Genomic DNA, 11,930 nt, shown 5'->3' with positions numbered 1-11,930 from the left:
GAGTAGGCCACGAGGTCGGTGGAGGCGGAGGCCGTCAGGGTGAGTCCCAAGGACATGGTGCCACGTATATAACGGAGAATACGCTTCACCAAGGTCCAGTGGCAGTCACGCGGGGCGTGCATGTGGAGGCACACCTGCTGAACAGCGTACTGCAGGTTGGGTCGAGGCAGCGTCAGGTACTGTAAAGCACCAACAATGGAGCGATAAAACGCTCCATCGGACGCGAGAGACCCCTCCAGAGCAGAGACCTTCGCCTTCGTGTCGACGGGTGTGGGTGCCGGCTTGCAGTTAAGCATACCGGCACGCTGCAGGAGCTCGTGGGCGTACTTCTGCTGATGCAGAAAGAAGCCGTCAGGCCGGCGGACCAACTCGATGCCGAGGAAGTAGTGCAGGGGCCCCAAGTCCTTGAGGGCGAACTCATCACGAAGACGAGCAGTCATCCGCTGAAGGAGATCGGGGGCGGACGCCGTGAGGATGATGTCATCGACGTAGAGCAGCAGATATGCAGTGTCAGCTCCCTGATGATACACGAATAGTGAGGCATCGGAGCGAGTGGACCGAAAACCCAAAGACCGCAGGAAGGCTGCAATACGCTGGTACCAAGCCCGAGGCGCCTGCTTTAACCCATAAAGAGAACGGGAGAGCAAGCACACAAAGTCTGGGTGCTCGCCGTGGACGAAGCCAGTGGGCTGCTCACAGTACACCTGCTAGGCAAGGTGACCGTGCAAGAAGGCGTTGGAGACGTCCAGCTGGTGCACAGGCCAGGCGCGCGAGACCGCCAACTGGAGCACGGCGCGGATCGTGCCCGGTTTAACAACCGGGGCGAAGGTGTCGGTGAAGTTCACGCCCGCGCGCCGCCGAAATCTGCGAACCACCCATCGAGCCTTGTAGCGCTCGAGAGAACCGTCCGGGCGAGTCTTGTGGCGAAACACCCACTTGCCAGAGACGATGTTGGCACGAGGGGGTCGCGGAACAAGCTGCCACGTGCGGTTGTGCTGTAGGGCATCGAACTCCTCCTGCATCGCAGCTAGGCAGTGGGGATCCCGAAGGGCAGCGCGAGCGGAGGTGGGGATGGGTGATGGCATCGACATCGAGGCGGTGCACGCATAATCGTCGGCGGAGTAGCGCGTGCTAGGACGAAGCACTCCTGCTCGGGCACGGGTGGTCACACCAAGTGACGGGGCAGCAGGGCCGGCGGATGCCGCGGCGACGGGGGCCACGGCGTCGGGGGCACCCGGTGCGGCGATGGGGGCCGCCGCCGCGGAGGGGATCGCGGCAGCGGTGGCGGCGGAGGCCGCAACGGCGGCGGAGGACGCAGCAGCGGCGGCGGCGACAGCAGCGCCGGCCAATCCGGCGGTGGAAGAGGCGACGGGCGAGGTTGACGTCGAGCCCGTCGCTGTGGTGGCGGGCGGGGTGCCGGGCTCAACCTCGTGTGAGGGAGACAGGGACCCTAGGGCCCGCTCAGACTCGACCTCGGGGGAGGGAGTCGGGAAGCTGGGTGGGGGTAGCAGAGGGCGCCGGGCCGGGGGGGGGGGGGGCGCCGGGGAGTGCCGCCGCGCATCGCTCCACGAAGGGGGCACGGGGGCCGGCGCCGAAGGAGCCGATGCCGTTGGAACCTGGAAAAAAGGGAACACCGTATCGACAAAGTACATGTGCCTCGAGGTGTACACGCGATGAGTGACATAATCATAGCACCGGTAACCTTTGTTGTTAGGAGGGTAGACAAGGAAGATGCATCGGACGGATCGTGGTGCGAGCTTGTGTGGCATGGTGGACGCGGTGCTAGGATAATAGAGACACCCGAAGATGCGGAGACCATCATAGTACGGTGGTGTGCCAAAGAGAAGATGGTGAGGGGCATAGTTCCCCCGAGGGCGGCATGAACGAATATTAACTAAGATAGTGGCGGTGGCGAGAGCATCGGGCCAAAACCGAGCGGGCACGTTAGAGTGAAAGAGTAATGTGCGAATGCAGTCATTAAGAGTGCGGAGAAAGCGCTGGCGCGGCCGTTCTGCTGTGAAGTGTATGGACAAGTCAGACGAAAGATGGTACCGTGAGAGGCAGGAAGTGTGCGGAGAGCGACGTTGTCAAACTCTTTTTCGTTATCTTTCTGGAGTGCGAGTATGGGGCGACCGAACTTGGTGGTGACATAGGAATAATAGGCGGTGAGTGTGGCTAAAGCATTGGATTTACGACGAAGGGGAAAATTCCACACATAATAAGAATAATCATCTAAAATCACCAAGTAGTATAGATAGCCCGTGTTACTCGCAACGGGAGAAGTCCAAACATCACTATGAAGTAATTGAAACGGAAAAGTGGAAACTCAAGAAGACACACTAAAGGGAAGACGAACGTGCTTTCCTAAGTGACAAGCCTCACAAGAGTGCTCGTCGAGCTTATTACACGAGAAAGAGAAACTCCTAAGAATTTGACGTAAAGCGGTGTGGTTGGGGTGACCCAAGCGAGCGTGCCAAAGGTCAACGCCGGCGGCAAGGGCGGCGGGTGTGGAGGTGGAGGCGCCGGCGTGCACATAGTAGAGCTCATCGGGACTGTCACATCGATGGACCATCCGGGTATGGGCGTCTTTCATACAAAAGCCAACACCATCAAATTCAACAGTAAGTGGGTTCTCACGAGTAAGACGACGAACAGAAACTAGGTTCGTGACTAATTCAGCTGAAACAAGAACATTGTACATAGTGATGTGTGTGGAAGTGGAGGGAAAACTAGTGCTACCGATATGACTAATAGGTAGGGAGGAGTCGTTGCCGACGATGATACGAGTGGGTGTGTGAACGGGAGTGGAGGAGGTTAGGTTACCGGAATGAGCTGTCATATGCGCAGTAGCACCTGAGCCCATGTACCAGTCGCCTCCGCCGACAGAGCTACTCGGCAATGGCGCGGAGTGCTGGGCGGCGAGGACGGCGGGGTCCCATGGCATAGGTATCGGCGGCGGCGAAAGGCCCCCGTAGGGCAGCGCCGGAGCGGGCGGGCCATAACCATCGAGGGGCGGCGGCACAGGGAGGGCGATGTAGCCGGCGCCGATTGACTGGTAAGGTGCGCCGACGAACCCCTGGTGGCCCGCGGGGAGATCCTGCGGGTAGTGCGGGGCCCACCCTGCGCCCTGGGCTGGCTGCTGCTGGGGAGGCGCGGATGGCGGCAACGGGCAATACCAGTCCGGAGAGGCCATCGATGGGGAGGGCGGAGCATGGCCACCGGCCATTGGCAGGGTCGGCTGCATGTGGTTGACGCCGGATGCGCCGTAGGCGGCGGTCGCGCCGTATGGCGGTGGGGCCGCACCGAAGGGTGCCGGTGGCGGGACAGCAGAGGCAGCGACGGACAGGCTGGTGAACGCCATCGGGGATCCGACGGCGGCAGCGGGCGGTCGGCGGTCGGCGGGAGAGCGGCGGCGGCGGCGCGGGAGGAGTCACGCGGCGGCGGCGGCGGCGCAGGAGGAATCGCGCGGCGGCGGCGGCGGCGGTGGGGTCGCTGCAGCGGCAGCGGCGCGGGAGGAGTCACGCGGCGGCGGCGGCGCTGGGGTGGCGGTGCGGGAGGAGCGCACGGCGGCGGGGGCGGCGGCGGCAGCGGAAGACGAGGATCAAAATCTAAAAAACTGATATCATGTACAGAGATGTTTTGCAATACAATAATCCTTGTATTGATGGGGTGCTGGTGCATGTATATATAAATACAGGGTAGGCCTCAACCTCAACTATGCACAACTAGGAGGTAGGCCACAACATTTAATACATGCAACACAAAATACAACTCAACAACAGTTCAATAGGATCAAGTGCATAAAGAATTAGCACACATCAGTGACATCCACAACTATGTAGCTAATCGGGGAACATCAAGCAACTATTTGTTCCTTGCTGCTCCATTTCATGTTGTGTCAATGGACTTGATTCTTCTACAAGTAGAAAGACATGAAGAATAAGAAAAATCATGTACTTGTTAACAAACATCCACCACCGTGACCCTATGCGGCAATTAATACTGAAATCAGTGCTTACAAAACAATAGACATCAAGGAAGGAACACTGTGCAAACCAGATCAGCACTAATTCTTGAGAAGACACAGAAGAAGGTGGACGCCAAGAACGCTACTGCCACAGCTCTATGGGCTAGCGGCAACAGCATTCTTCCAAGCGCCGGTGGTGAGCGCGCACCTTCCGGGGGCGCAGGACGAGGCAGCTCAGTCTCCTACGACAGCAACGGCCAAGGCGACCGCGGCGGCAGCGGCGGTGGCCGTGGACGTGGCCGTGGCGGACGTGGTCATGGACGCAGTGAACCATGGATGTTTAATCCGTGGACAGGGCTGCCAACTCGTGCAGGCCACGTACAACAGCCGGCGCCGTCCCAGCCTCAACCATGGCAACAAACACGTGCATGGCGTGCTCCAGCTCCAGGCCTTCTTGATCCTCGTCCTACAAGCACTTCTCAAGCATATGCAGCATATGCTCCAGCAACTGGCTACACCAACACGCATCTTCACCAGGCGCCACCTCCTCCCACCTTGCAGCAGCAGCAACAACAGCTCGACCCTGCGCTTGTCACCGCCCTGAACAACATGCACTTCCCCAATGGTACATGTATTCCGGCGCTTCCTCCCATATGGCATCCGATCCGGGTAAACTTCAATCTCTCACACCATCCTCCGCTCACACAGTAACCGTTGGCAATGGTGCGTCTCTTCCCATCACTCATATTAGCTCCCAAACACTTGCATCTCTCTCTAAACCTCTCTATCTTCGCAATAATGTTGTAGTTCCCAACATTATCAAAAATCTCGTATCTGTTCGTCAACTTACCATTAATAATTATTGTTCTATTGAATTTGATCCCTTCGGTTTTTCTGTGAAGGCCCTTCCATCCAAGACCGTGATTCTCGATGCAATAGCTCCGGACCACTCTACCCTCTCCACCAACCAGCACTTGCCGAAGCTCACGCCATCATCGCCTCCCGCTCGCTTTGGCATCGTCGACTTATCCACCCCGGCAACCACACCATGTCACGTCTAAATAGCTCCAAGCATATTTCTTTCAATAAAGGAGGGCCTCCCCTCTGTCATGCGTTTCAGTTAGGCAAACATGTTAGGCTACCATTTTATGCTTCTCAAACTTCTACTACTCGCCCGTTTGAAATAATTCATTGTGATTTATGGACGCCCCAGTTCCTAGCACTTCTGATCTTTGTTATTATCTTATCATCATCGACGACTATACACATTATTTTTGGAGCTTTCCCCTACGCAAAAAGTCTGATGTTTACACCACCTTCACTGCTTTTCACGCCTACACTCGTACCCAATTTAATTTGTCTATTTCCGCACTCCAATGTGATAATGGACGAGAATTTGAAAACACTAAACTAAATACGTTCTGCACCACCCATGGCATTCTTTTTCGCCTATCTTGTCCTTACACCTCCCAGCAAAATGGTACCGCCGAGCGAGCAATCCGTACCACTAATAATGTCATTCGCACCCTTCTCTTCCAAGCCCCCATGCCACCATCTCTTTGGGCCGAAGCCCTCCATACTGCCACCTACCTCATACACATTTGTCCTACAGCCACACGGAAATTTTCAACACCATATACCCTGTTGTTCGGCCTCTCTCCATCTTACAATGACCTTCGAGTATTCGGTTGCCTTTGTTACCCTAACACATCCTCCACTTCCCCTAATAAGCTCAGCGCCCGCTCAACTAAATGTGTTTTTCTTGGTTATCCTACACGTCATCCTGAGTACTGCTGTCTTGATCTCACAACCCGGCGCATCATTATCTCGCTTCACGTTATCTTTGACGAGCCTACATTTCCGTATGCACCCGAATCATCTTCTACACCACCACCACCCGCTGTCCTATTCGATCCACCACCAGCTCCTCAATACGTCCATCACCCAGCAGCTCATGCTACAACGCCAACCACTACACTCAATTCATCTCTACATGTACCAGGTCCCAAACCCACTATGCATGCACCCGTTATGCATGGTTTTTGATAGAGGTCCTCATCAGTTTTCCCGGCCACACTTCCCAGAGCATCCAACCAGCCACACCTAGCTCAACTCCTTCCGCCTCTCCACCACTAGATGGTCCAACATCTTCAGGTTCAACATCTCCAGGCCCACCTCCATCTCCAGCCGAACCACCTTCTCTAAGTTCTCTATCTCAAACACGTTCTGCGACCCTTCCGTCTGAGTCAGCTACGCACCCAACGCCATCACTCCATCATACACGCTCAGTCACAGGCCGACTTCCAGCACCCATTGATCGCCTTAATTTATCTGCCATCACAGCCTCTCCCATCCCATACAATTATCTCACTGCCCTACGCGATCCCTCTTGCCGACACGCCATGCAGGAAGAATTCGACACTCTCACACTCAATCAAACATGGCAATTAGTTCCTCCCCCTTTAGGTGCTAATATCGTTAGCGGAAAATGGGTCTTCCGTCGCAAACACAATCCCGATGGTTCTCTCTCTCGCCATAAAGCTCCGTGGGTTGTTCGAGGGTTCTCTCGACAACATGGTGTCGATTTTGACGAGACTTTTAGCTCCGTCGTCAAACCTGCGACCATTCGTATTGTTCTTTCTTTATCTACATCCCACTCCTGGCCGATCCATCAACTAGACGTTGAAAACGCCCTCCTTCATGGTCATCTTGATGAAGTAGTCTACAGCCAACAACCATCCGGCTTCTTGGATCCTCAACATCCCACTCATGTATGTCATCTTCTCAAATCCCTCTATGGCCTCTAACAGCCACCTCGTGCATGGTTTCAGCTTTTCGCAACCTTTGCTCGCACAATGGGATTTATCGGGTCCAAGTCTGATGCCTCTCTATTTATCCTTAATCGTAACAATAACTTAGCCTATCTTCTTCTTTATGTCGACGACATCATTCTCACCGCGTCTACTCACACACTTCTACGGTCTATCATCATGTCCCTTAGCACCGAATTTGCCATGAAGGATCTCGGCACCCTTCACCACTTCCTCGGTATTTCTGTAACTCGCACCGCCTCTGGTCTTCACCTATCTCAACGCCAATATATTCTCGACATTCTCTCTCGTGCAGGTATGCGCGACTGTCATCCCGTCCAAACTCCTATCGATACCAAGGCCAAATTATCCGGTTCGGTTGGCACTCCCGTCACCGATCCCTCTCTCTACCGGAGTCTCACCGGAGCTCTCCAGTACGCCACTCTCCCTCGTCCCGAAATAGCCTATGCTATTCAACAAGTTTGCCTTCATATGCATGATCCTAAAGAGCCTCACTTCCATCTAATTAAACGCATTCTTCGATACCTCAAAGGTACTCTCCATCATGGTCTTCTCCTACACTCTTCTTCCTCCCATTCTCTCACTGCCTACTCTGATGCCGATTGGGCCGGATGCCCGGACACCAGAAGTTCAACGTCGGGTTTTTGCATGTTCCTCGGTGATAACCTTATCTCTTGGTCCTCGCGATGGCAAACAACGGTCCAGCGCCGAGGTAGAGTATAGAGCTGTTGCAACGGCAGTGGCTGAATCTTGTTGGGTCCGCCAATTACTCCATGAACTTCATCGACCTATTAATAGTGCTACCATTGTCTATTGCGATAACGTCACTGCAGTTTATCTTTCTGCCAACGTTCAACATCGTCGCAAGAAGCATATCGAGCTAGACATTCACTTTGTTCGCGATAAGGTTGCTCTCGGTGTCGTTCGTGTTCTTCATGTCCCCTTGTCCTCTCAATTTGTGGACATTTTCACCAAAGGACTACTGACGGCATTATTTCATGACTTCCGGACCAGTCTTCACGTCGCTGCTCTCCCGGGTTCAGACTGCGGGGGCGTGTTAGAGCATGACCGGATGGCCGTATCTGGCCGTTCAGATTCTTCCGCATCAGGCACATCCGGTGCTGCTCATCTTGGCGTTCACGCCAAGCCTCATATAGATGGCATGGTATCTACTGTACATGGAAACTGTTTATTGTAACCTGATTGTAATCCTGTACTCTATATATACGTGAATATGAGTTGGACGAGGCATGCAATCAGCAGCCCGTTCTTTCCCAACTTACAGAGACAACAATCAATCTCAGATAGCGACCTCAGAGAGACTCACGGAAGAGCAAAAAATAACAAGGGAACTTATACATATCACGAGGCCTAGAGTGGACACGGTTCTCACTAGAAACGCCACACAGATCACCGCATGATGAAACTACTACTACGTGCACTCTATGATCCGTACCAGCAAAATCCTAATTAAACTTCTAAAAGACGACGGAAAGCCAAAGCGGCCGGCCATTCCTCGGCGAAATAGTTCTGGCGCCCTAGATCAGATCCCCGGGAACACACGTCAGGCCCGAACCGCCCGTCTTACCTTCGTGAACTCGCGGACCCAGGCATGCACGATCATGCCTCAGATCAGCCCCGTGCCAGAACACAGCAGAGAAACTTTTAATGACCCGCGGGCCGCCGCTAAGCACCGGTGGAGGTTTTAGCAAATCTTGGGGTCAGGGTCAGAGTTACCTGCACTTTAGATACATACGTACACGTTTTGTTTCCATGCATTAATATTGGTTTTGTATATATCTATCTTATACAATATACAAAGAATCAAATGTGTGTGTTTAACAGTTTTTAACAAATATGTGATCCACATTTTTTTTCCGAAATATGCAATGAATATGTTTTTCAAAAATTTGTGATGAACACTTTTTTAGATATGCAATGCACAGTTTTTCAAGTACACGGTAAATACTTTTTAAATACAAAAGAACATTCTTTAAATACGTAGTGAATATGTTTTGAAATATACGTTGAATATATTTTGAAAATGCGGTTTACATTTTTTAAATACACGACGAACTTCAGATATGTGTTGAACACTTTTCAAATACAAGATGAACATTTATTCAAATATGTGTTGAACACTTTTTCAAATATCTGTTGAACACCTTTTCAAGTACATGATGAACACTTTTTTGAGTGCACGATGAATCTATTTTTTCAAATACATGATGAACTATTTTTCCATACGAGTGTGGCACAAAAACACTTCCCGCCGGAACTTTTTTTCTTCATCCTCCCACCTTCCTCATGTTCTGCCCTTTCTCGCCTCCGTTTCTTTCATTCCACTCTCTACCTCTACACCATATCTCTTCCAAGACAGGTTACATGGTTGGCTTCTTAAAAATAAAAATTGAAATTGATCTTTTGAAATAGTAGGAGCAATTTTTTAAAATAGTGAAACCGTCAAAACCAGTTTTTCAAATAGTGGAATAATGTAATGTTTTATGAAAGTAATTTCAAAGATAGTTGAAACAAGTAAAATAAAAAGACAGTTCAAATTCTTCTTGTTACGGATTCAAATTTATATAAAAGTATCAGAAACAAAGTTTAGTTTGAAAGATATCAATCATTCAAAATATGGCAACAAAATCAAAAGCATGTAATTTAAATGGGGAGAGAGAATACATGCAGAGATCATTCTCTGAATCTTCAAGATAGACAACAAATGGCGAGTGCTCTGAACACGGGGCCAGCCTGAGAAGGACGAAAGAGATAAGGAGAAAATCATGACACATTAATCAATAGCAATCAATGGATACTGTAGATGAGAAGTGTAGAACGTAATGATCAAATGTGTAGACAAATGACCGAAATCGAACGAACACTAGATCCAAACAGATCCATCGAAGACATGCACCGACAGGATCTTGAGAGATCCGACGAAGACTACTCTCATATGCCTTCCGATGATGCTAGACACACCTTCGGGATGAGGATGGGACGTGGGTGACATAATGTCTCTGAATTTGGATCTTTCACTATCTTTTAGTACATGCGACAACAATAAGCAAATTATCAACAATAAATAGAAGATATTGTCTGAGAAAGAGAAAAGAAAGAAGCAAATAATGAAACGTTAAAAGGAAGAAGATGCAGAAGAAATGCCTCATGACGTGTCAGCGGCACAAAAATATGAGAAAATATTCTAAGAATCAATAGGAGAAATAATAAGCGAAAGATCGTATTTTTCATTTTTGAGTTGGAAATATAGTATCATTTGAGATTGACCATAAAATAGGAGGAAATAATGAAACATTAAAAATGGAGAAACATTAATTAATTAAGACTAGTAATATGGATAAGAAAGACGCTTGTCCGATGCCTGCCACCTATAGCCCCGATTCATACACAAAATTGCTTTGATCACTAGTACGAAAAATAGGATAAAGTAGAGAGTGCTTCAGTCTTCCTCCTCCTATTCCGCGCCTGTTTCTTCCCCGCAGATTGATTGGTAGCGAAGGCTTTGCTGAGCCGTAGCCCGCAGGCATTGTGCTCAACCTGCTCGCCCCTTCGCGTGGTCGATCTGTGCTCTGTACTCTGTAGTTATGGCCAGCGCCGCCGGCGAGTCGGGAGCCAACCCTGCCGTGGAGTTGGGGAAGGTGAGTTCCAGTCCTCACCTCTCTTGTCCGGGTACCATGCATCCTCGGAGCAGTCGGAGGGCTACGTCACGGGTCCAGTGGAAGGGGAGAGCTCCCGCGCGGTGGCGGCTCTCCTACACAGCCCGCTGAAGCGACGGCATGAGCTGTGTGGCGCATGTGGCCCATTGGCGTTCAGGTCAACATCGGACAAGGGGCTGTGCGGGTTCTTCTGCGCCTAGGCCGACGGCTCGCCCATGCACTTCTTCGCCTTCTTCGACGGCCAGGGCGACCCCAAGGTAACCTCCCCTCTCCTCACCTAGTCGTTGGTTCACTTGGCCAGACTACGAACCTTCCACGCCATATCCAGGTCGAGTACTCGACACATGTGCACCCTACCTTACAGGTTTGATTTGCTTGGTACGTGGCGGTGCAGCTGTCAGCCCTGTGCAGGGAACAGATGCACGCCATCTTGGTGGAGGAGCTCGCCGGCCCGGAAAATGAAGAAGAGGCGGAGTGTCATGCGTGGGAGGCGGTGCTGAACCGGAGCTTCGAGCGGGCGGACGCACTAGGGATGGGGTTGTCGGAATCGGGATGGCCCGTCATGGGGTGCACTGCCGTGGTGGCGCTTCTGGTCCGCGGTAGCATCCTGGTGGCCAACTGCGGCGACTCCCGCGCTGTGTTATGCCGTGCCTATGATGCCATCCCGTTGTGAGAGGACCAAAGGTGAGATTAATCGCGTCATGCGCATTGTATTTTTCTCCTTTGGACAAATTTTGAGCTTGATGAGGAGTGGATACAGCTGGAGCGGGCGGACGAGAGGGCGCGCGTCAAGGCGTCCGGAGGCAAAGTGTGGAGCTCCAACAACAGGCATCTGCGGGATTGGGGGGCTTGCCATGTCGCGGGCTTTAGGTACGTACGTATTACTATTGTATCAAAGGCGTGTATAGTTTGTTTGGTTCTTATGCACACGCTTTGAAATATGCGGTAAAGATTTTTGAAATACACGATGAACATCAAATATGTGTTGAAAACTTTCTCAAATACAAGATGAACATTTATCAAATATGTGTTGAACACATTTTCAAATATTTGTTGAACACCTTTTCAAGTACATGATGAACACTTGTTTGAATAGACGGTGAATATATTTTTTCATATACACGATGAACCTTTTTTTCCATACGAGTGTGGCGCAAAAACACTTCACGCCAGAACATTTTTTCATCATCCTCCAGCCTTCCGAGTCTTGTGCCCTTTCTCGCATCCATTTCTTTCTTTCCTCTCTCTACCTCTACACCGTCTCTCTTCCAAGACAGGTTACTTTGTTGGCTCGTAGAAAAAATTAGTATCACGTCCATTGTAGGGGGCACTAGTAGAAAAAGGGTCTAATGTGAGACACATTAGTGTGGGTTTGAAGTTGGCCCGGCACTAAAGGCACCATATGCATTAGTATCGGTTCGTGTTGAGCCTTTAGTACCGGTTCGTGCCACGAAC

General features: G+C 51.3%; 1 protein-coding gene across 1 annotated transcript; it reads left to right on the top strand.

The window, feature by feature from the left end:
* Positions 1-10,403: 10,403 nt before the first annotated feature.
* LOC147957288 (putative protein phosphatase 2C 37) lies at positions 10,404-11,148 on the top strand. The gene is made up of 3 exons (XM_087531631.1): positions 10,404-10,457; positions 10,676-10,732; positions 10,870-11,148. The coding sequence occupies exons 1-3, from the start codon at positions 10,404-10,406 to the stop codon at positions 11,146-11,148; spliced, it is 390 nt and encodes a 129-aa protein (XP_087387757.1).
* The last annotated feature ends 782 nt before the right edge of the window (positions 11,149-11,930 follow it).

The sequence above is a fragment of the Triticum urartu genome, chromosome 7A, assembly GCF_056163025.1.
Source record: "Triticum urartu cultivar PI428250 chromosome 7A, HENAU_Tu73, whole genome shotgun sequence".
NCBI lineage: Eukaryota > Viridiplantae > Streptophyta > Magnoliopsida > Poales > Poaceae > Triticum > Triticum urartu.
This window is presented reverse-complemented; position numbering and strand designations above follow the sequence as displayed.